Genomic DNA, 25,978 nt, shown 5'->3' with positions numbered 1-25,978 from the left:
AATACCCATGTAAACATTTTTTTGGTGGGGGGGGGAGGGTGGGGTTCCTGGGGACTGAACTGAGGGACATTCGACCACTGAACAACATTCCCAGCCCTATATTGTGTTTTATTTAGAGACAGGGTCTCACTGAGTTGCTTAGCACCTTGCCATTGCTGAGGCTGGCTTTGAACTGGTGATTCTCTTTCCCAGTCTCCCAAGCCACTGAGATTATAAGCATGCACCACCACGCACAGCAGCAAATATGTGTTCTATAGCTAGAAGTTTTTGGCAGTGCTGATGACTGAACTGAGGGCCAGGCATACTAGGCAAGTACTCTAGCCCTGAGCCACACTGCCACCAGAAAACGTGTGTTCTACAATATTTTTCATCACAACTCGGCTAAGCCACGTTATTGGGATGGGGTGGGGATCAAATGAAGTTTGGTTCTAGATAAGTTAAATTCAATAAAACCTCTATTATCTTAAAATCTTTGGAAACAAATTCTTAGAAGTGTACTTTCTTATAAAGCTGATAGATCTACCATATAAAGTGCATTAAATTTAACTAACAATTTTAAATACAATAAATGTAAACAGAATGTTTTAGATTTTGGAAATTCTTCACATCAAGAAAGCCCTCATGCTTCGTCAAAAGTGGCTGTATACACCTGTGATTATATTAGGACAGACCAGATGCGATCCCAGATCCCACATGTACCGGGTTTTCTATTTCTTGCCTCATTGTAAACTTGCTTCTTTCCATTTCTGATTTTCTGGCTTTAGTTCCACTGGTCTTACAAACATGTTAATAGAACATATTCTAATACATAATGAGAAATGAAAAGCATTAAAACCTAATGAGATTTCCAGAGTTAAGCACAAACTTCAATGATTATAACTTCCAACTGTTTCTCTGCATCTATTTTTCAGATAAATTATGGCTCCCTGGCCTAAGTCCTAAAGCCATAGAAACTTACAGTAGTAACTTTCCCTTTTTCTACTTTACCATACCCGTGGTTGAACTTCTTTCAGCATTGCACTAGCATCATCATCATAATCCAGTTTACAGGCAAGAGCAAGATCATGGGCTGCTTCTTCCCAGTGTCCCAAAAGTCTGAAATAAGTTTAAACTCATTACAAAGAGCCTTTTATACATAGTCACCCTATGTAGCACAGCATCTGTCTTCCTTAAAGGAAAAGAATTTTCCTATAGAAGAGCTTTAAGTATCATTAACAATATATTTTCATATATTGTTCATATACCAGTTCAATATAGTGTTTAGAGTATGATTAACAAAGAGTTTCAAGTTCTTCTATGGTAATTGTAAAGTTGCTCTATTAAAACAATGTTTAAAATTTAAATAAAAAATTAATTTCTTAATTCAGAGTCACAAGACATTTTAAAGAGTATGTACAACAGGAACTTTCAACACATCAAAAAAGGATTGACATGATTTATACTTACTTGCATGTTACTTTCTAGGTGAAATAAAAGGACAAAACTGCTTAAAAAAGAAGAGTAGGAACTAAAGGTTGGTAGGGGTAGGTAAGAATGGGGTTGTAAAGGTTAGCAACGGAAATAAGAGTTATCTGGGTATATCTTTTAACTCAGATGTGGTTGTGTTTGTTTGTTTTAGGTACTGAGGATTTAACCCAGGAGTGATATACCACCGAGTGATGTCCCCAGCTCTTTTTATTGAGACACGGTCTCATTAAATTGCACAGACTGGCCTCAAACTTGTGATCCTCCTGCTTTAACCTCCCAAGTTAGTGGGATTAAGGAATACAACACTACGTCCAGCTAACTCACAGTTTTGACTCTTTGAACATGTAAATATTTTACAGACTCAAATAAAACAAAGGCAGGTACAGCAGTGCACACCTGTGATCCCAACTCTTGGGAAACTGTGGCAGGAGGACCACAAGTTTAAGGCAACTGAGCAAGACCCTGTCTCACAATAAGATTAAAAAATGACACTAATTTTATTAAAAAAGTTTGGGGATGTTGCTCAGTGGTAAAGTGCTTGCCTACATATGACTAAACCCTTGGTATAGTCTGAGGCACTACAAATCAATCAACCAGAAAAGAAACAAAGCAAACTCTAAACCTGACTACAAACAGAAATAAGCTAACTGTATACTGACAAAACAAACAGAAAAAAAATGAATTAAAGTAACTAAATACCATATTATATATTCTAAGTGGGATATATTCTAAGGATGAGAACAGCAAAAAATACCTTCAAACTTTACTTACAGGGTATATTGTTTTTAAGGCGTAATTATGACACAATTTTACTTAAATTGTAGAATTACACCAATAAATGTATTATTAGGGACCAAGAAATTCAATGTAGAAGAAAAATGTCAAAAATACAAAATAAAAGGCAAAAGAAAACAATGTTAAATTTTAAGGGACAATATCAGCAAAAACAAAATTTCATCAATTTTTTCATGAGTTCCTAGTTACGTTCTGTGAAATGACAGTTAACGACACACCAGAGCAATGAATACTACTGCCTTAAACAATTTTACCAAAATAAATTGTAAAGCCTGGAAAAAAAAAAAAGTATAAAGGACAGAAAGATCACTCTTTTCCTGGAACTAATTTTGAGAAAAAGGTCCTAACATATAACACATGTGTGGTCAATAACTGTTAACAGTAGTTTTCTTTGAATGGAAGAAGTGAAAGAATTTTTTATTTTGCGTATGTTCTTTATTATATTCTCTCAATTCTTCATATTGAGCTCATTATTACTTTGAAATTGAAGCCTTTAAACTTTTTTTTAAACAAACCACCTCAAAACATATAATTAATAATACTATTTACCTGTGGGCTTTCCCTCGCCACTTGTAAGGCTGAGCTGAATCAGGATTTATTTCAATGGCTCTGTCACAGTCTCGAATGGCAGCATTTGGCTTCTGTAATTTGATGAAGACACTAAAAATATAAGAGTGGTATTAAAAAAAAAATTCATTTCAAATAATAAAGACTGGGGCTGGGGATGTGGCTCAAGCGGTAGCGCGCTCGCCTGGCATGCATGTGGCCCAGGTTCAATCCTCAGCACCACATACAAACAAAAATGTTGTATCTGCCGAAAACTAAAAAATAAATATCAAAAACTCTCTCTCTCAAAAAAAAAATAATAATAATAATAAAGACTGCTTGGGATTACTATGGCAGCAATTCTATTCAAACACTAAATAGAAGAAATTCTACAACAAGGGGTGCTTTTCTATTTCGAGTTCTCACCTGGCTCTCTTGGCATACAGAATGGCCAAGCGAGGATTTAGCTTGATAGCATCTGTGAACAAGTCAATGGCTTTCTGTAGTTCACCTAAAGTAAAATAAAAGTTGAGAAATGTTCAGAAGATAAAAGTTTTTTTAAAAGACTAGTTGACGCTGTAGCTCAGTGGTAGAGGGATAGCCTCCCAAGTGTGAGGCACTGGGTTCAATCCTCAGCAGCACATAAAAATTAAAAAGATATTTATGTCTATCTTCAACTAAAAAAAAAAAAAAAAAAGGTAGGGGTACTTCCCATGAAGCCCTGCGTTAAAACCCCAGATCCACAAAATATAATAAAAAATTGGCTCTTGAAAGCAAACTTTACCATTCCTCTGTGGCAGCTCACTCAATACAGACAATTTGGGGATATATAAGATCTCTCCAACCAAGAACAGGATGCCATATTCTTAATTTGAAATTTATTCACTAGATCCCATATTCATAGTTAGCTTCTTTATTTATCTCTTATGTGATTTCTCTTAAATGAAATTATTCAACAAATAAAAATATACCACAGAATTAGAACAGTTCTTTGCACAAAGTCTAATACTTCTTGGGGAGGCAAGACAAACAATTTTAAAACAAATATCACAATTCACTGAGAATAATATTTATACAGTTATCGAACATGTAAACAACTTTAATAGAACTCATAAAAATATCAGAAAACATTTAATTACATTAATTATTAATTACTACATATATCACAAGAGGAATTACAACTGAATATCTAATACACAACTCAGATCTACCGTGTTCAAAAGTTAGCTCTTACTTCCTATTCCAACTCCAAATCTATTCCAAATCTCTATTTTCCCAATCAAATAAATAAATAAAAGGCTCATCAGGCTCAGAACTTGATAAACTTTCTGGAAAGGGCTAAGTAAGAATTCTTTGCAGACCAATAAATTTGTTGTAACTATTCAAAGATGATGATGTGGTAGGAAAGCAGTCACTGTTAAGTACCAGACCTGGATTCACACCAAGGGATTCTGGTGTATAGTACAGTTTCTCACTACATTCCTGCCTCTTGAAATCAAAGTATCTTTGCCATTGTGAGGTATGAATTCACGATGCCTCATTGAGAATGCTAGTGTTTCATTATTTAGAATATACTATAAAACTGCACAAAATCTAAAGTAAGAACCGGGTCAAACTTATAAGTACATAAACAGGGAGCTTGGAAATAAAAATAAAAACATGACTTATTAGAGGCAGTGCTTCATTTTTATTGTTAAATACTGCTGAGACAAATTAAAAAAAAAAGATAGTAGGCCAAAATGACTGACAACAATAAAAAAAAAAAAAAGTGACACTATGGCAAACATCCTGGGTAAATCACAACTTGATGAGTCCCCCAGGTTTTTGCTCCATAAAATAGGTGATTATGAGATTTTTAATGAAATAATATACACAAAAACATATTGAACTTTCCAGGCATGCAGGGTATTAAATGTTAAACAGAAATTCTAGGTGGTAAGGTAATTTAAGATTATTGTGGAACAGAAATGGTTAGGAAAAGCACTGGTTGGGAACAACTGATGGGTACAAATTAAAGACTGCAATAGGTGAAAAAGAGCTCTGTAGTAGTAGTAAAGCACATGTAAAGGGAGACAGGTCTGACCAGAATGGAAGACTAATATTCCAAAATAGAAGTAAACAAAGATGGAGAGGTAAAATATGGAGTCTGACTCTAGCACTCTGATAGGATATGACAAATCTTTAATATGTACATAAAAAAGTCACAAGTAACAAGCAGAAGAGCAATACAATAAAAAGTAGTTCTTATATAATCTTGGGGCAGTGAACAGAAAGCAATAAAGAAAACATATTTTGGGGGCTGGGGATGTGGCTCAAGTGGTAGGGCGCTCGCCTAGCATGCGTGCGGCCCGGGTTCAATCCTCAGCACCACATACAAAGAAAGATGTTGTGTCTGCCGAAAAACTAAAAAATAAATATTAAAAAATTCTCTCTCTAAAAAAACAAAGAAAGGAAAAAAAAACATATTTCAGGTGGGCAAACTAAACGCAGTTGCTGTATAAGCTTGTATAAATTTGTTACAGGGATAAGATTATCCTGCTCCCAAAACAAAAACAATAATAAATAAAAAACCTGAATATATCTGCAACTTGGAACAATACTGAACTCATTCTAAAATATAAAATAAAATTGTACTCATTCTAAATCTTTGCATGAAGTCCAAATGCATACCAGCATTGTGACAGCATCTATTTAAATACAACCTTGTGACACTCTATCATACAAACAGGTTTGTGTAACATATTACTGATAGTAGCCAGGAACAGTGATACACACCTGTAGTCCCCAAAACTCAGGAGGCTGAAATAGGAGGATCTCAGGTTCGAGACCAGTCTCAGCAATCTAGAGATACCCTAAGCAACTTAGACTCTGTTTCAAAATAAAAAAATAAGGGCTGGGGTTGTGACTCAGTGGAAGAGCACTCACCTAGCATGTGCGAGGCACAGGGTTAGATCCTCAGCACAATGTAACAATAAATAAATAAAAATAAGGCTGAGAATGTAGCTCAATCATAAAACACTGAGTTTTACTGGGTTCAATCAGCAGTATATAGGGGGGAACCCACAAAACACATTTATGCAATTATTAAATTATAACTCATTACGCCTTACACTAAATACTTACTATCAACCCTCTTCCATTTTGATAGGATTTTTTTCAAACATGCAGGGAAAGATGAGAGTTATATACCTATGAACATCTATCAAGGGTGCTATTATATAAAATAATTCTAAGGTTTACCACTACTTTTGGTGGGGGTGTGAGGAGTGACAAGGGTTCTTTCCTCTTTTTAAAGCTTCTCATAAAAGAAACACCATGATACCCTCAGGAAAGCAGAGGCTATTGAGTACAATCAGGATCTATCATGCTCCCAAGCATCATCTCTGACACTGAGTGATTCCAGCATCTACCAGCATGATAACAAATGTAAGTTCCCTTCAATTTTTCCACTATTTAATTGTCACTGCAGTAGCAAGGAGAAAAACAACATACTTACCATCATTCAGGGCTTCAATGGCAGCCCCTTTCTTTTCATTTGCTTGATCCATCATCTCCTCGGTTATCTGAGGAAATTGAACATTATCTTAGTAGTAAGGAAAGCAAAAGGAGGAAGCAAAAATTTTTTGGACTTTCTTGAAATTAAGGATGTTACAAACCACATTTTCGTTCATTCTCGAGATTAATCACAATAAGTGATTAGTAAGAAATTATAAAGAATGAGTATTATCATTTGTAAATGAGGTGTTCCTCAAAGGCTCCTGTGTTAATGAAGGACATTCGCAAGTAAAATGCCTGACTTGTGAGAGTTGTAACCTAATAAACCTGTCCTAGATTAAAAGGACTGAGTAGTGACTGAAAACAAGTGAGGCATGACTACAGGAAGTGATTCTGTGATTCTGTGATTCTGTGATGATATGCCATGGAAGGGGGTCCCTTTCTCCCTGCCACTCCTTCCTAACCCTTCCTGGCTGTGTGCAGCTGTCCTCCACCATGCCCTTCAGACATAATGTTCTGTCTCAACCTGCTGTCTGTGGACTAAGACCTCTGAAACTGTTGAGTCCCAAATAAATTCCTTCCTCTAAGTTGTTCTTGTCAGCTATTTTGGTCACAGTGACACACAGGTGACCAAACCATGAGCTTTTAACCTTTTGTGGGGGAGAGTGGAAGTGGGAAACCTGGAGATTGAACCCAGGGGTACTTAACACCTGAGCCACATCCCCAGCCTGTTTTTGTTTTGAGACAGAGTCTTGGATAGGTTGCTTAGGGCCTCGCTTTCAACTTGCAATTCTCCCTCAACCCCCTCCCCCCGAACTGCTAGGATTACAGGTGTGTGTCACCGTGTACTGCAAGCCTTTTCACTAAACAAACTTCACTTTCCATACTACGCTCTAGACATGACCTTTGCATCCTGAACAAAGCATGATTGTTCTGCCCTAGCTTTACCACCACCTTCACAAAAATACTAAGAAAACTACACAAAAATACGAAGTCCTATCTCCTCACAGATAACTAGTTCCCTTTAAACTTGAACCCTCATGTCTCATTTATTGCCATAAAAATATACTGAGCTCAGTATATTTTTATGGCAATAAAAATATAATAAAAGATGTTGACAGTAGAAAAGTTAAAAAAAACAAAAACAACTTTCAGTATATAGACTATCTTAAACAGACATTCAGAAATAGTTCCTTTAATCACATCTACTTTACCCCCACCACTGTAGAAAACAGTGCCTGGAGGTGCTGGCTAATTCATTAAGAAAATGATTTGATAGGTTTAAGAATCAAAAGGAATGTAGCCGACTGTCTTTATTCTTTATACCTATCTAGAAAATCCAAAGGCACTGACAAGTTATTAGATATAGTGAGACAATTCAACAGTTGTCAGGTACAAGAGCAATATTTAAAAACAAACAAAAGCCAGAGTTCCTCCACACCAGCAAAAGTCATTTATAAAATGTTATAGAACAAGATAATGGGGCTGGGGATGTGGTTCAGTGGTAGAGTGCCTGACTGTTATGAGTGAGGCCCTGAATTTCATAGCCAGTACAGTCAAAAAAATAATAAAAATTGTAATAAACAAGATAATAATTACAACAGAAACTAAACCTAGGACACATAGTTTATAAGAGCACACAAGAGGAAAAAATAAAATTCTATTAAAGAACAGCTCAGCGGCAGAGCGCCGGCCTACCATGTGCAAGGCCCTGGGTTCGATCCTCAGCACCACATAAAATAAAATAAAGATGTTGTGTCCGCCGAAAACTGAAAAATAAATATTGAAAATTCTCTCTCTCAAAAAAAAAAAAAAAGTTGTTGGGCTGAGGATATGGCTCAGTGACAGAGCATTTATCTAGCATGCACAAGGCCCTAGGTTTAATCCTTAATACCCCCACCTCAAAAAGAAAGAAAGAAAAGATATAATAAATATAATAAATTCCTCAGAAATAATCCTACTACAAATCCAGAGTAATTTTATCTTATTTTTGCAGTACTAGGGATTGAACACAGGGCACTTTACCACTGAGCTATACCCCAAGCCCTTTTTATTATTTTGAGACATGGTCTCACGAAGTTGCATAAGACAGACTTGAACTTGCAGGTTCAAGTAGGTGCTTCAGCCTCCCTAAATCACTGGGATTACAAGGATGTGCTACTACACCCAACTATGCCTGAGTAATTTCAGAAAAATCATTAGCGAAAAAAACCACTCTGTTTCTGGCAATATGGTAATCACAATATCCTGAAAAACTCTAAAATCAACCAAGCTTTGTTGGAAGAATGTAACAACATTAAATGAAGGCTGGACTTCAGTGATGTACCCAAGTGCTCAATCTGTTTTTCACCCTTGTAGCAGGTGTCAATCCTGACACATTACAACATTGTTTCTGAAAGTAATACAGTACACCAGACACAAAGTATGTAGATTCAGATGAAGAGAATGTATGTCATCTGACCAGACAATGCCCAAGATAAATCTCAGACTCCAAAGACCTACACAGGTAAGCATAACAGAAAACCAAAAATAAACCTGTCCCACACAAAGGAACATTGAAGTAGAGAAAAAAGAAGGGAAAAAGAACCTCTCCTGAGTAGTCAAAAACAAGAGCTGGACTCTTATTTGGAATTCCACCATTACCTGTATAGTTGAAAACATATAAACAAGTTTTGTAGTGCCAAGTCCAGGGCTTTGATGTAAGCAAATATACTCCCATTTGGAGGAACATACCTTCTACACAGGCCTCAAAATTTTTCCAAAGGCGAGACCCAATGAACCAAAGAACTCATGGTCAAAATAAAACATACACATACAGCACAAGTAAACAAGCCACGTCAATGAGCAAGAGCCAGAAAAAAATGAGAGAGTAAGACCAACAAAAGTTCTACAGAACTTAATGTATTTAATAAAATCAAATTCTGAAAATGGGTAAAAAGCAAGACTTAGAAAAACCAAGTACACTTTAAAAAAGAATCAAAGTGAAAGTATCAAAATGGCCCCTACCCCCACTACACACACACACACACACACACACATTGGAGACTAAACTCAGGGGCACTTTATCTCTGAAAAAAATCCCTAGTCCTGTTTTAAAATTTTGAGACAGGGTTTTGCTAAAATGCAAAGGCTGCCCTCAAACTTGTGATGTTCCTGTGTCAGCCTCCCAGGTAAGTGGGATTACATGTATGTGCTACCACAATCAGCTGAAAAACATAAAACACTACAATTAAAACATCAATGGAACATCAATGGACTAGAAAAATACACATAATTCAGTACAGAATAAAAAGCTAAAGCTTAATAGTGAAAAAAAACTCCCATATATCTAATCAGGTTGCAGAATAAGGGAGAAAAGAGAATACGGAGAACTAAATATTTTGAAGAAATACTTGAGATGTTCCAGTGCTTAAGAACATTAACAACCTTAGAATTTAAGATGCCCAATGAATCCCAAATAGAACAGACAAGAAGTTACTAGAAACAGACACACTGAAGTGAAATAATCCAATCAATAAACAGATCATACAATTTTAAAGGATTTCTTTTACAAATGATGACAAAAAGTACTTGCATCTATTCTTGACAAACATGCATAAGACAGGGAAAATGTTACAGGTTACTGAAAGACATTTAAAAAAAAAAATTAAAAATTAGATACAATAGTCACAGATAGTTAATCTCAAGAGGGGAGGTATGTTCTCTCCCTAACTGGATTTAGAATTAATACATTTCTAGTGGGAGAAGCTTAATTTGGAGGAAGAGAGATTTCACAATCTGATTCTGAAATTTATACAGAAAAACAAAGGGCCAAAATACTCCTCAAGTTTTAGAGGTCCTTGTCCTACCAAGTGACAAGGTTTATATGTTAAAGACAATGAGGCATTAGAGCATAGAAAAAATTAGGCAAATACAACAAAAGACCACCAACCCAAACACATATGAAAACAGTATTATTTTTGCATCAGAGAGAAAAGGAATTCTTCAATAATGACACTGACAGGTAAACTATAGATCAGTAAAAGCAAAAGAGAAACAACCTAGTTGAAAAACTGGGTAAGGGTCTGAACAAAATTTATAAATAACTGAAAGACATTATAACACTCAACCTTGTTAAGAAATCAGGAAAATGCAAATTAAAAACAAGAAAGACATATTAGTTCACGTGACAAGTCTGGCAAAGATCAAATCTGACAATATTAAGTTTGAGGATAGACCAGTATTTTAAAAGTTGCTATTACTATGTTCGAGTGCTTCTAAGCATTTCCCCCCATCAGCCACTGATAGACCCAACCTGATCTTTTCTCAAAATTGGGAGCCATCTCACCACAAACCATGAAAAGATAATTTCGACTTTACTATAAATTACTGCAAATTCTGAACCTGCTTGGAATGCCTGCCCGTGCCTTGAACTCACCCATGAGTTCAGCCCTCTGACCAGATAGCAGCCCTCTCTGAAACTTTAGTGACGCCTCACAAATCTTGGCCTTCCCTGGCCAGATAATGACCCTCTCTGAGACTCTAATGACCTTCATAAATTCTGATGTCGGGGCCAGCAAAAATGTAAACTAGCATTAGTGTCATGCTCCTCAGAGTTCTGTTATCCGTAACCCCCCTTTGTGTAACTTTCTGGGCTATAAAGCTGGGCTGCAGGAAAGCTGCGGCTGCTGTCTTGTTCCCGCGGTTTTGGCTGGGAGAGGCAGCCGAAATAATAAGCTTGCTTTAATTTGATTTTAATTGGAGTCAGTGGTCTTTTCTTGCGTCCTGGTCTAACACCACCAGGAAGATTTTACAGATTTTCCTAATTTCATTTTTTGTTGTAGTTGTTCTTTTTTGGTACCTGGGATTGAACTCAGGGGCACTTACCACTAAGCCGCATCCTCAGCCCTATTTTCTATTTAAAGACAGAATCTCATTGAGTCACTTAATACCTCACTTTTGCTGAGGCTATCTTTGAATTCACGATCCTTTTGCCTTAGCCTTGGGCTGCTGGAATTGTAGGTGTGCGCCACCTGCCTGGCCAGTTTTTCCTAATTTCTGCCCTACTGCATATAACCTATAACATATGTTTGTGTACCAGAACCCTTTTGAATACCACTAATCACTGTAAAATCTAAAATTTTTTCAAGGTTCAGGAATCAAATCTCTCAATCTTTGAAGGTTCCCTGTGACAAAACCATTTTGGAAAACTGTGTGGCTTTAGATATCCCACTAAGACACGATTCTTTTTTTAAGTATATAGTGAATGTTACTAACTTTATAGAGCAATCAAACCAGATGCAAACTTAAAGACCAAACAAAATAACAGGAGATTTTCACAAATCAAGTTTTTATGTAATAAAATAAAATGCTTAACTAAATGCCTTATTTTTTTAAATAGTTTTTGGAGGTTGTAGATGGGGATAATATATTCATTTCATTTACTTAGTTTTATATGGTACTAAGGATCCAACACAGTGCCTCACATGTGCCAGGCAAGCACTCTACCAAAGAGCCACAACCCCAGCCCCAAGCCAAAGATTTAATATGTGCTTTTCTGGAAGTCATGTTGTAAAATAATTCCAACAGTGGGAAACTTTATATTCTTTATAACAAACAGAGAATGAAACAGTGAACTTACCTCCGCATTTTCATCTCCCATTTCTTGAGGAGCATCAGTGTCTGGTTCAATTACACCTTCATTATCAATTTCTGCCAAAGATGAGAAAAGAACATTAAGGCCTGCATTGTACAAAGCAGATCCACTACCCTCACAGAAGTATTAAAAATGGATGGACTATGACCAGCATAACTGAGTTGAGTATTTGTATATTCAGTTTGTATTCATATTTGTGTTCAGTTTTGGCCTGTGTGGGGAGCCACTCTGAACGGTTCATGTCTTCCATCCTGGAGAGAAGAGGCTTTGACAGGTCACTACATCTCAGAGTGACCTGGACATTGTCACAGTCCAGGAAGTTTGAGGGCGTGTCTTCAGACGTAGGCATGTCTCCCCATGGATTGAGCTACACGAACGGGTTCTTTTGTAATATTACCCCTTTGTCCTGTCTGGGATCCAATGTTCCATGGAAACACCCTTAGTGTGCCCCCTTCTCTTGCTCTGCTTTTGGGTGTGGACTTTCTAGATGTCAGTCAACTTGCTACTGACTCTTTGCCTCATTTGAATGGCTTCTCCTTAATAAAAGGGTTCAGCACCCGCTTGCTTGCTCTTTCTTTGGCCCCTTGTCACAGGACCTCAAAGAAAAAGGTATCTCTGTCTCTTGTGTGGTTATTTTGTGCAGCCCAGTTCCCCTGGAGTGACCCTGAGTGTTTTAGTTGTGAGGAACTCGACTGGCCAGCATAACTAATTTGAATATTTTAATTGTAATACCTGTTAAGTATAATTTTATTGTTTTAGGAAGACTTACAACTTCAACTGCTGCATCATAATGGATAATTATAATTGGATTGTAGTGGGAATGTTGGCTTGTCCATAGTTTCTAGTATTATACATAAATACAATAATGACTCAGTGTTAAAGCAATGCAGATCAAATAAATTTTTTTTCTACACAATAATCTACTATAATGTTAGTTCAAGCCAGGCATGGTGACACACACCTGTAACCCCAGCAACTCGGGAAGCTGAGATAGGAGAATCACAAATTCCTGACTGGCCATCAGAAATTTATCGAGGACCTAAGCAATTTAGCACGACTATCTCAAAATAAAAAAAATAAAAAGGACTGGAAATGTAATTCAGTTGTAGAGCATCCCTGGCTTCAATCTCTAGTACCAAAAAATAAAATATATAAAATATATGAAGTAATATAATAATGTATAGTAATGTAAAATATGAAATACTATGTAATTTTAACAGACTTATTATATACTAAAATATAATGTGGACAAATTTCAATTTTAAAATAGACATACTACTGATTCAAAAAATCAAGTCCTATGGCTAGTATTATAACCAAAACAGGAAAGAATGAAAAGAGGCATGATGCAAATTTTGGGTGGAAGGACAATTACCACTTATACCAACAGAGCAAAACAACTTACACACAAAACATTTTAAAGTTACAAAGTGGTTGCACACCCCTATAATTTGGGAGGCTGAGTCAGGAAGATCACAAGTTCGAGTCCAGCCTCAGCAACTTAGTAAAGCCCTGAGCAACTTAGTAAGACCCCGTCTCAAAATAAAATATATAAAGGGCTGGGGAAAAACTGAGTGGTGACTGACAATTAACACTGTATTAAGGTTAACAATGCTTTGTTTGGGGGGGGTCCAGGGATTGATAGGCGCACATGCTCTACCACTGCTACATCCCCAGCTGCCAACGTTGTGTTAATGAAAGTATACTTCTATGTGTCATAAAACAATTCCTCTCATTGAGTTAATTAACCTATCCATCATCTCACATATTTACTTTTCAGTTTTTTGGAGATAACACTTTAGATCTTATCTCAAGAAATATTAACTATAGTCACCATGTTGTACATTACACTCAAGAATTTAGTCAACTTATTGGGCCGGGGTTGTTGCTCAGTGGTAGAGCACTCAGGAGGTCGAAATAGGAGGAACACAAGTTCAAAGCCATCTCAGCAAGTCTTAGCAAGGTACTTAGTAAGGCACCATGTATAAATAAATAAAAGGTCTACTGACAACTAAAACAATATTTTTTAAAAAAGAGAACTTGGTCAACTTCTAACTAAAAAGGTTAGAGACTTTGAGAATGGTACAACAACAAAAATGTTCAATCCGTTTTAACATAAACTGAGCTTGTCAAACTATAAAAAGTTTGATTTGTGCATATAAAATGCTTTTGGGGGAGAATCAGTAAAATTTAATTATAGTTATCAAAATTGAGAAAAACAAAAAAGACACTTTATAAAAAACAAAAAACTTTCAATTAAGCCACCAAATTGCACTTAAGACAATACCTAACAATATTGAATATCAACTGATTTTCAAAAGTTGAAAAACTCCCAAGTATTTTTCTTTAGCTTTTAGATTGATTTTGTGACAAAAAGACTGCCCAATTAATAACTGGAGTATATTTATAGTCTCAAAACCTCCAAATTTTTTTTCTGTGGCCTTGAAAACAAAACCAAAAACCACATTCATGGCATAAATATTAATTCTTCTAAATATGAACCAATTTTATCAACATGGATCCAAGTACTAATGGAAAATATTTTTTGTTACTGAATTCAGTTAATAGAAATATTTTAAAATATGTTGAATACAAATTGAGTATGTGACCACCCAATATTTCAAATACAAATGTCAGAAGTCTGAATTATTTAATGAAAATGCAACACCTGAATTGAGAGATGCTACATATGTAAAATAAATTTTGAATCTGACTTTGAAGATCTAGTGAGGAAAATAACTTAAAAACTTTTTTACATCACTACATAGTTGTTAATTTCTTCTTCTTCTTCTTTTAAATGGACGATCCTGGGGACTGAACCCAGGAGCACTCTACCATTGAGCTACATCCCCAGACCTTTTTACATTTTATTTTGACACAGGTTCTTGCTGAATTTCCCAGAATGTCTTTGAACTTGCAATCCTTCCTGCCTTGGCCTCCCAAGTAGCTGGGATTATAGGTATAATGCTCAGCTAGGTGTTATTATTCTAACCAATATATCATTGATTTAAGTAAAATTATATTTCAACAATTAATCCCTTTTCTTTTCTTTTTCAAAATATAGCTACTAGAAAACTTTTAGGGCCAGGTGCAGTGGCACAACCAGTAATCCCAGCTGCTCAGAAGGCTGAAGCAGGGGAACTCAAGCTCAAAGCCAGTCACAGCAACTTAACAAGGAACTTAGCAACTCAGCAAGACCCTGTCTCTAAATGAAATATTTTTTAAAAGGGCTGCAGATGTGGCTCAGTAATTAAGCACTTTTGGGTTCAATTCCCAGTATATATAAAAAAAAAAACCACTCTAGCATTTCATTTGTAGCTCATTAACAACAACTTCTATTAGTGCTGATTTTGTCACTCCAATAAAAACTGACCCAGCATCATAAGATCATCAAATACAAACTGTCTCCTCACCTAGATCACTTTCCTCACTTGATGGCTCATCTCTCTTAATGTTTTCTTCTGACTTCTTGCTATCTGTTTTTTCTTCCTAAGCAAAGGGAATGAAAACAGTGCTATAAGTATTTAATAACACACCATATATATAATACATAGCAGTCAACTTATAAAAAAATTTTTTTTTAAACCCCTGGAATACTATATCAGGGACACTGTGTTGAGACAGAGAGAATTTTAACATTTATTTTTTAGTTTTCGGCGGACACAACATCTTTGTTTGTTATGTGGTGCTGAGGATCGAACCCGGGCCGCACACATGCCAGGCGCGCTACCGCTTGAGCCACATCCCTAGCTCAACTTATAAAAAATTTACATATACATTGTCCACCATTTGTTTAATTTTGGTAACTTTGCTTTAGATTTGTGTTTGTCCTTTTTGAGGTCAGCCCAGACAACCTATCAAGAACCTGCCTCCAAAACAAAACAAGACTTATGAACAGTCCATTCAGATAATATTTTACTACCAAATTTACTGTAACTTTTACTTTTCAATGGCTTTTCAATTTTGGAATTGCAAATAAGGGTCTATGGAACTATAATAAACAATTAAAATTCAAAGAATTTAAACGTATTCAAGTTGGAAACCAAATTTCTATTCCATTCAGTAGATAACCAGTGCGGTTTCTTATACATCACATATAAAATATAATTTATGTGTATGAGATAACTCTGCACTTTGCCTTTTCCCTTTAATAATGCTATGTATCTTAAGAGAATACATCATGATCAGCCCACCATAACTATCTATACATCTATATTAGATGTCAGAATTATTTAACTATTTAGGCTCCTACCTTTTAAAATCAAAATCCCCCCATAATACAAAATATTTGTTGAGTCCCTACCAAACATGAAAATCTGCTAAATACATTAGTTAGCATATACTGAAAGACCAGTCACAAGTCTAAATTAGACTGATTTTTAAAAGTTAACAGACACATAGGATAAATATAATTGTTTCCATACATTTTTTATCAAATGCAAAGTATCAAGGGCTCAGAAAATATCAAACCAGTAAAAGGACATCTAAAAGAGTAACTACTTTTTGAGCTTCTGCTTAACCTTTCTCATTACATATCATCAGAAGTTCATATGAAAAGTTCACAACTTCTATTTCTACATTTAAACAGATAAAACCATATTAATGGTTCTACATAAAACAGCAAATTAATTTAAGATAGCTAATCAAGGCCAGGCACGGAGTCACATGCCTATAAGCAAAGCAGCTTGGAAGGCTGAGGCAGGAGGATCACAAGTTCAAGCCAGCCTCAGCAACTTGGCAAGCCCCTAAGAAACTTAGTGAGACCCTATTTCAAAATAAATTTTTTAAAAAGGGCTGAGGATATGGCTCAAAGGCTAATTGCCCCTGGGTTCAAGCCATGATACAAAAAAAAAAACAAAAAACAAAAAAAAACCCCACAAACAAGATGACTAATCAGAAAACTTGGGGGAAAAAAAACAACTTTCAGACATGAAGGCACAAAATGGGAGAAAAGAAAAATATGGAAGAGAACATTCTTTAAAAAAAAAAAAAATATTTTCAGTTAATAGGTGGACACAATTTTACTTTATGTGATGCTGATGAGCGAACCTCCACTGCCTCACGCATGCTAGGCGCATGTTCTACCTCTGAACCACAACCCCAGCCCTGAAGAGAACATCCTTAAAAATACCGCAGAGGCGTGATGCAGTGCCACATGTCTGTAATCCTGGCAGCTGGGGAGGTCGAGGGCAGGAGGATCAGGAATTAAGCCAGCCTCAGCAAAAGCAAGGCACTAAGCAACTCTGAGAGACCCTGTCTCTAAATAAAACCAAAATAGAAGTAGGGAATGTGGCTCAGTGGTGTCTGGAGTTCAATCCTGTGTACAAACTAACAAACAAACAAAAACCCTGCAGAGTACATTTACCCCCCTCATTTCTAAACTTCACTACCGGAAACCCCCCTGATCTTATGCATCCTTCTGACAAATATGCCAAAGCAGCACAGTAACATACAACATCAGTAACATCCCTCAGGTAATAGGGCAGAAAAAATTTTTAAAATACTGATGGGNCCAAGTATTAAACCTGTCAATCTGGGCTGGGATTGTGGCTCAGCGGTAGAGCGCCGGCCTAGCACGAGCAGGACCAGGTTCGATCCTCAGCACCACATTAAAAAAAAAAAAAAGATGTTGTGTCCACGGAAAAACTAAAAATAAATACTAAAAAATTCTCTCTCTCTTAAAAAAAAAAAAAAAATACTGATTTGGGATCCTTGTTCATGCACACCATCACATAGCTTACTGCTTATAGGCCATGCATACAACAAATGGATAACATTTATTTTAAAATCAAGTGAATTATTCAACCTCAAATTCTCAGTTTTAAATCAGCTTCCAGAAATTTGGTCTAAAAGCAAGTTTCATAAAGACAAACAAATATTTAAAAGATCTTATTTCCAAGTGACCTTGGGGAAAATTGGAAATGGTAATTTGAGAGCAGTAGTTAAAAAAATACTAAGAAATTTTACATTTTACCACTAAACGCATGAATAAAATTAAAACTTACCTTGGTATTTTCTTCTGATTTAGGTTTATGAGTAGCAGGTGGTACTTTACCCCCCATGCTTGAAGAAGATGAGAAAAAAGATATTTGTTTAGAAAATTAAATTTCACTAAGGTAAGCAACATGTTTATGCCTAAGAGATGTTTAGATGACTAACCCCTTCAAAACTTAAGTTTTTCAGTTAATTTAAATGCTTTGGTATTATTATGATCAAGTTTTTTTTAGTTTAAAGTTTCATTTTTAGTATACTGGCTAATGAAGCCCTTTCCCTGTCTCCATAAATCTAAATAAAGATAACTATACAGCTTCTCTGTGCCTACTCCCAAAGGAAAATTAAAAGAGCAGTCAAGCCAGGCAAGTTGGTGCATGCCTATAATCCTAGCAGTTCAGGAGGCTGAGGCAGTAAGATCATGAGTTCAAAGCCAGCCTCAGCAATGGCGAGGTGCTAAGCAACTCAGGGAGACACTGTCTCTAAATAAAATACAAAATAGGGCTAGGGGAGTGGCTCAGTGGTTGAGTGTCCCTTAATACCCCCCCCACCAAAAAGAGAGCTCAACATGCAATGACAAAATCATTCATACAAATTGTTAGCTTAGAATTCAGTAGGCATATATGAACTCAAAACTTATTTCAATTCAAACAGGCAGCTTACGAGATAATTATGTAGTAATAATTATTCAAACTGTTTGTTTCACCAGAGTCCTACAAGGATCATTCTTATATACATTCACATGTTCCTCACATTACACGTTTTCTCCTCATTGCTTCTAAACTTCACCCATTAAGACTTCCTCTAGGAAGTCCTCCAGCTACATGGAAGGCTGAGACAGGAGGATCACTCATTCAAGGCCAGTCTGCACAATTTAACAAGACCTTGCCTCAAAATTTAAAAAGTCAAAGAGTGGGCTCAGTTGTGGCTCAGTGATAGAGCACTTGCCTGGAATGTATGAGGCACTGGGTTCGATCTTCAGCACCACACAAAAATAATAAAGATACTGTGTCCATATACAACTAAAAAAAATATATTTAAAAAAGTCAAAGAGTAAGGCGGACATACAGCTTGCTAGTAGAGCACTTACCTTGTATGTGTGCAACTCTGAGTTTAATCTCCAAAACAGCAAATAATTTTCTGCCTTTTTTTGGTACTGAGAATTGCACCCAGGGGTGCTTTACCATTTAGTCACATTTCTCAGTTCCCTTATAAAGGAATGGATACGACAAAAATAAATAAAGTGATTATATGATCCAAAACATCTTTTTTTTTTTTTTTTTGAGAGAGAGAGAGAGAATTTTATTTATTTTTTAGTTTTTCGGCAGATACAACATCTTTTTTTGTATGTGATGTTGAGGATCGAACCCGGGCCGCACACATGCCCCCAAAACATCTTAATTTGTAATTCAGCAAAGTAAAATGATTCAGTGATAAGAGGCAGGCATATAAAACCCACGAAATTCTTTTCTATAGGAAAAACTACTTTTCAAAAGAGCACAGGAATCAAACATTAGCTCTTTGCAGTTAAATTTTAACGAAGTCACAGGCTTCTTAAGCTGTGTTTTTCCTAAGTTTCAAAATGCAGTGTCAGGAATGGATTTAGGGTGACATTCAAACAGTCACAACAGTGTAACTCTGGGAAGTGATATTCCTGCCAAGAAATGTATTAAGCTAAATCTAATTCTAGGAAAAAAAAAAAAAATCAGACAAATCCACATTGAGAAAAATTCTACGGAATAACTGACTCATAATATTTCAAACTTCAAGACCAATGTTCATGGTCATAAAAATCAAGGCAAGACCAAAAAATTGTTTCACAATGAGGGAGATAAGACACATGACAACTAAGTTTAACACTGTAATTCTGAGATTTAGTTAATATTAATGTATCCATCTTAGTTCCCCGAATTTGATGGTTTTATTTTCAACTGCCCTTGGAAATACAAATTCAACGGTGTTGAGGAGCGTAACAATGAAAGCTTACTCTCAAATCATTCAGCAAAAATAGTTCTTTGTATTGTTTTTGCTGTTTTTCTTTCAGCCTGAAATTGTTCAAAAAAATTTTAAAAATTAAGCACAAGAGAATTTATTCATAAACAGATTTGTTTCTCACATTCCAAGTTTTAGTTTCTTAACAGAATTTACAGCTACAAAGAGTTCAATTAATGCTTCCAAGATTTAGAACAAATTAGTTTCCAACAAAATATTGCCATTTGGACTTTGCCAGTATAGGATTTTATGTTGCACAATCAGGTAGAGCTAGTACAAAGGCGTTCTTCACATAAGGTCACACAAGACCATTCATAATTCTCTTAATTTCTGAATTAAAACTTTCAATCTGGGCTGGGGTTGTGGCTCAGTGGTAGAGTACTTGCCTAGCACACGTGAGGCACTGGGTTCAATCCCCAGCACCATTAAAAAATAATAATAATAAACAAATAAAGGTATTGTGTCTATTTACAACTAAAAATATTTTTAAAAACTTTTATCTGCTTCATACTATAGGCATTTATGCAGATCTACAAAAAAACTGGTGTTGTATATTTTAAATTCTACATTTAGGGTAGAAGTACATTGTTTGGAACTCTTTTTTAAAAAAAATATTTTATTTTTTAGTTATAGTTGGACATGATACCTTTATTTACTCATTTTTATGTGTACTTCGGATTGAACCCAGGGCCTCACAATTGCTAGGCGAGTGCTCTACAACTGAGCCACAACCCCAGCCCCTGTTTGCTACTCTTTAAAATATTTATTTACTAAGAGCCATGTGCTATGCTCTGTGCCATGGTAGGGATGGATACAAAGACACTCCCTTAAATTACCATCAAAGAAACTAATAAAAGCACAAGATATAAAATAATTATTAAATGGGAGAAACAAGGTCAGACAACACTTCTCCCTCAATGAAGAGTAAAATGAAAATATCTTAATATATTTGCCGAAAAGAACAATCTTCCTGGATTCCCCACTGATCACTATTCAGATTTTTCTCATATGTGTAATGCAAATTTCTAATATATTCTCTCTTTGTGTAATTTAAAAGGTTGTTAAGCTAAGTAATAAAACTGTAAGCCATAAACTGACAGCAATCATAGCAGATAAAATGTTCTTCAACATCTAAGACTGAGCTCCTCTGCCTAGGCACCTGTGAGAGAAGAACTCTGACATGGTTTCACCTCAAGGAATCCTAATCATACAATTGATATTCCTGGATTTAGAAGTCTCCACATTCAGTCTACTCTGCTAAAATATTAATATAAGTGCAAAGAAAGAAAATGATACCAGCCCAATTGAAGTTTTCAAAGCCCATAAAAATGAAAATTTAATATAGCAAAAACTTCTGTTAAAATTCCAATCTGATTAAGTTCAAAATAAGACCTCTACACATGGGGATACTTCACCCCATACTCACTTGCACAATTTAGACTTTCACAAGAAAAATATGGAATCAAAAAATAAAAGCTGGAATTACCTATAAGAAATATTAAAGTAAGTAAAATGCATGATTATTTTGGGGAACAGTAAAATTGAGCAAATATTTTGCAGATCTTAAATTAGGACTCTAATATAGCAATAATCTAATTTCTCCAGCACAAGATACAACATTGGTCTTAGGCTGTTTTAAATTTTCTTCAGTGTCCTCCTCCTCCTCTCTGGTGAGAAATGAAAAAAAGTTGTGTTCACTCACTAAAATGTTCACTCTTGGTGCCAGCTATTTTTTCCTGTGATTTATCTGTTTTACCTGGCATTTTAGGAATAACTTATTAATTATAGGATCTTTCCTATAACAACTAAGTATCAGAGAATAAAAGTACAGAAATATCTTAGGTGAGGTTTTTGGAACCAGTTATTCAACAGAGAAAAGGATTAAAATTTAGTCCTCAATTCCTACTCCCCACATTTATCTGAGTTGGTTTTCTTTTTGAGGAGGAGTTAGGATAATAGGATTCTTGTTGACTGTTAACAATAGTTTTTTTTTAAGTTACTATAATAATTTTAAATGTTCTCTGAGTAAAAATTTCAGTGCTCAAAAACTGGTGGGGCAAAAAAAGACTGAAAAACTTCTTAAAGGAAAAAAATTAAACCATCATAGATTTTAACGTACAGTTTCTCCCTTAGAACAAGCTTGCTCAAAGAAATGCTCATCCAAGCGTTTAATAATCATGAGTTCACTTTCCCTTATAAAATTATTACTAGAACAAATTACCATTTATGATATTGTGGTAGTTAGATCTTAGAGGAGTCACAGTGCTTTTCAGTTATTCATTCTAGTGAAATGCAATCTGCGTTTTATCTCTCTCCCTTCTTTTTAAAGAAGTGGTCTTGCTACACTGCCAGGCTGGCCTCCACTTCCTGAGCTCAAGTGCTCTTCCTGCCTCAGCCTCCTCTGTAGTTGGGACTACAGGCACGCGCCACTCCAAGGCTATTTATCGCTTTTAAATTCCCCACTACTAGTGGTATTTTTTTCCGAAGGATTGAACACAAAAGCCTCTCGCTAGTAGCGATCCACCCCCAATCATCTCCCGGGGGAAGGTTTCAAGTAGTACTCCAACATACAGACTGATAACCTCTATTATAAAGTTAAACTTACAACTAATTTTTGTTATCTATCCGTTTGTATTCCTAAGGAGGCACTACTCATACAGTTTCCCAGCAGTTGGCAAAGCGCCTGTTTACTTAGTTCCTTGCGCCTGAGGAGGTACTGTGCAGTTCAAGAGAACCAAGACTACATGCTGGAAACGAACTAGTTCTTGAAAAATCACCTTCCTCCAAGTGTCTGCAGTGATAGTAACAGTGTGAACGGAGGTATTTTAAGTGATTTCCAAGATAACTGATTCTACACAGTTAGAATAGTTGTAAGATAAAAGTGAGGAAAATCTAATATAGTGACTCTTATTATAAAAGTTATTATCTTACATAATAGCGAATAAAGGAGCTCCTATGTGTCCATGCGACCTAAGCAGGACGCCAGAGGGGGGGAAAACCTACCCCGCACGCCTTCATTCTCATCCCTCTCCCTTGCTCTTCAGGTCTCCGGGGCCCCTGTCCTTGCAATCGGCTGCGTCCGCCTTGTCCAACACACACCGTGGGGCTTTGGCAGGGGCGACCTCGGATATGCCCCTGACTCCCCAGCTTCTGCACTACCCAAGGCTCCGGACCCTCCATTAACCACTCCAGGTGGCCTACCTTCCCAGCCAGGGAGCGAAGCCACCTAGGGGCCCCGAGCCCGCGCCCCGCGCCAGCTCCGGCCCAGGCCGCCCCCAACTGTCCCTGGGCGCGGGTCTCACCTCTCCACCCACTCTCTCAGGAAGCGCATCTCCTCGGTGTGCAGGACGCTCGGATCCTGCTTACACATTTTCACGAAGGCCCGAAGCTCGCTCACTTTGCGGGGATCCATGGTCGAGGAGAGGCAGGCGGAGGCGGATGCGGCCCGTTCCCAGGCCCGGGCGCTGGCTCAGCGTGACCGCGCAGAAGGGGGCGGATGCCGCGAGGCCGAACAGACCAGAACCTCCCCGGCCGCTGGCTCCTCCCCCTAACGGCCTCGTGACCCTGGGTCCTTCGCTCGCTCAGTCCGTCTCCCTCTACCCGTGCTCCTGCGCGCTGCCTAGAACCTTCTAGAAATGTGGCTGTTCGCGTTATTGCCTGCCTCTCTCGCCAACATTCTCAAATGTTTTCTTCTGATTGGAGTTCCCCAGGACGGGTCCAGCCCTCTTCCTGGGCACTTTGAAGCGAGCTGGAAACAGCCCTTCCAGTGAACCACTGGAATCAGACACTCTGGGAAGGTGGGCGTTAAGTGGTACGTGAAGCCCTAATGAAAAAGGGCCCCGCGGCCAGAATGCCGGGTGCGGGCGTTGATGTCAGCATTCTGCGCCGCCGCGAGAGGAAAGCCCGCGAGCGGCGCCAGCCGGAAGGGGAGGGGCGGTTGGTCCGGTTTCCTGGCGACGCGGCTGTGCTGGTGGCTCCTTCGCGGGCTGATTCCCTTTTTTTTCCTGACGTGTGAGCTGGCAGTTATGCTTTGGCTACTCTCTACTCCCAAGCTGGTTCCTGCTTTAGCAAGCGCCCGCGGCCTCTCAGGTTAGACTCTTCTCTCACGGTGTCCCCTCCAGGGCTTGTTCTTGGATTAACCTGAGGCGCCCCAGAGGTAACTAAGTTGGTCTCAGGCGATCCCTGGCTCTGCGGATCCTTCTCCTGCGGGTGCCTCCGCGGATTTCTTCTTTGTCGGCTGCTCCTGGAAAGGGTGGGCCCCCAGTTCTCTCTACCATTGAGGTATTCTGGGAAGCTTAAATGACTGCAGAGAGAAAAGTGTGTGCCATCCCCCGGAGGGACTGTCTTCAAAGTTACTCGGACTCAGAAGTTTTGTCAGTTATCACCACACTCGCTTAGGTGACAAAGTCTTTCACATCAAGTCGTTCTTGTTTCTGTTAGGTCAACCAAAAATCCTGTTTTAAAAGAGTTGATTCCAGAGCTGGCTCCGGAATATACAAGAAATATGTTTGGTAACAAATCTTTTGAGCAGTTTCTCTCAGATTTCCAAAGATATTTGGAAATGCTGCAGGGGTTTGTAATTTTTGTTTGTCATGTCTGAAAATTTTGTTTGTAATGACAAGATGAAGGAGCCCAGGAACAAGGGGAACCATGTTTTGTCGGTTGTCCTCTATCGCGAAACATTAATCTGATGGACAAAGTTTAAAAGTGAAAACTGAATCATCTATTTTGCGGACAAATCTGCCATCGGATCATATTTCAGTTTGGGGGACCAGTATGGGAACCAAATATGATATGATACTGGATATCAAAGCTATGTTTTGGCATTTATGATGTTATGTTTGGACTCATTGAAAATGGAATGTAATATTACCAACTTACCTCTTTCCTATAAAAACCAAATCACCATCCAGTGCACAGAATTACTCTTCAGTTCTAATAGTAAAGCTTTATGCAGAAAGCTGGTGGGAAGAGGTGAAAAGATAGATTGTACAATTGATCAATCTTAATCATAGAAACCAGTCTTATGATTGAGCTGGAACCATCCTTTGCTTGTGACCTTTGGTTTTCTTGAAGCTTTGTAAAACCCAGTTGATCGAGGGTAGGACTAGATACTACATTATACATACCAAGATCTTTACAAAATTAATTCATTATCCTTCAGTTTACTTCCATAGAATAAGCAAGTTTTTAACTCGATAAATGAATGATCTTGAATCTTCTTAAGTCCGAGAAGGAACTTAAAACACAGGATGATGGTTCACAAGTCAGGGATTTTACATCAAGCACCTTGTATAGTATTGTATCTAGTCCTTTTTGTTATAGCACCAGTATATCTAGGTAATTTTGGAACTTTTTATTCATCAAGTGAGCCACGAAGAATGCATTTTAATGCAATAAGTAACTTTTTTCCTTGGGATGTAGGGGATTGAATCCAGGGCTTCACACATGCCAGGCAAGCACTCTACCAGCTGAGCTACTTCCCCAGTCCCTCATTAACTTTTTAAATTAGTCATTGTGGATGGATTGCCACTTCCCTAGATTGCTCAGTCTGGTCAAAGGGAGATAGACAAACAATAAATGACTCTGTAGTTGAGTGTGATAATAGTCTTGACCAACGCTACAGATAACACTATAGCTAAGTGTGATAATAGAGTCTTGACTCCAGTGACAAGGAAAATAGTCATGAATTGTAAATACTATGTTACCCTGGAATTTTGTTACATTTTAGAATTTGAAAATTCCATGCCTGAGGTACTCATCAGTAAACCTTTGAGTATCTGTAGTTGTTCTTCCTTAGAAAGGCTTTGGGTGCAGAAAGTTGAATACTGTAGGAGACTTGCTTATCTGTGAAAGTCATGCATTCATACCTGGCATGGTAGCTCACACCTGTAATCCCAGTTAGTCAAGAGGCTGAGGCAAAAGGAGCATGAGTTCAAAACCAGTCTCAGCAACTTAGTGAGGCCCTAAGCAACTTAGTCCAATCCCCAATACTCTAAAAAAGAAAGTCATGCAAACCTAAATTGAATTTATTGTATTTTTCACTTGTGTATGTGC

At 37.3% G+C, this 25,978-nt stretch overlaps 2 protein-coding genes across 2 annotated transcripts in view; one reads left to right on the top strand and one right to left on the bottom strand.

The window, feature by feature from the left end:
* The window catches only part of St13 (ST13 Hsp70 interacting protein), a 31,219-nt gene extending 7,505 nt beyond the window's left edge, over window positions 1-23,714 (bottom strand). Inside the window, exons 1-8 of the mRNA XM_015501880.2 lie at window positions 23,224-23,714; window positions 17,944-18,001; window positions 15,352-15,427; window positions 11,924-11,994; window positions 6,305-6,371; window positions 3,235-3,319; window positions 2,812-2,922; window positions 993-1,095 (exon numbers count right to left, since the gene is read on the bottom strand). Coding sequence (XP_015357366.1) covers window positions 993-1,095; window positions 2,812-2,922; window positions 3,235-3,319; window positions 6,305-6,371; window positions 11,924-11,994; window positions 15,352-15,427; window positions 17,944-18,001; window positions 23,224-23,333 — 681 coding nt within the window. The 5' untranslated portion in view covers window positions 23,334-23,714. The remainder of the gene's footprint in view (window positions 1-992; window positions 1,096-2,811; window positions 2,923-3,234; window positions 3,320-6,304; window positions 6,372-11,923; window positions 11,995-15,351; window positions 15,428-17,943; window positions 18,002-23,223) is intronic.
* Window positions 23,715-23,761: 47 nt separating this feature from the next.
* LOC107155769 (xaa-Pro aminopeptidase 3) overlaps window positions 23,762-25,978 on the top strand; it is a 44,658-nt gene continuing 42,441 nt past the window's right edge. Inside the window, exon 1 of the mRNA XM_015501763.2 lies at window positions 23,762-24,010. Within this exon, the coding sequence (XP_015357249.2) occupies window positions 23,791-24,010 (220 nt within the window). The 5' untranslated portion in view covers window positions 23,762-23,790. The remainder of the gene's footprint in view (window positions 24,011-25,978) is intronic.

The sequence above is a fragment of the Marmota marmota genome, unplaced genomic scaffold (genome assembly GCF_001458135.2).
Source record: "Marmota marmota marmota unplaced genomic scaffold, marMar, whole genome shotgun sequence".
In the NCBI taxonomy this organism is placed as follows: Eukaryota; Metazoa; Chordata; class Mammalia; order Rodentia; family Sciuridae; genus Marmota; species Marmota marmota.
Note: the sequence above shows the minus strand (reverse complement) of the source record. Positions and strands in the feature narration are given on the sequence as shown.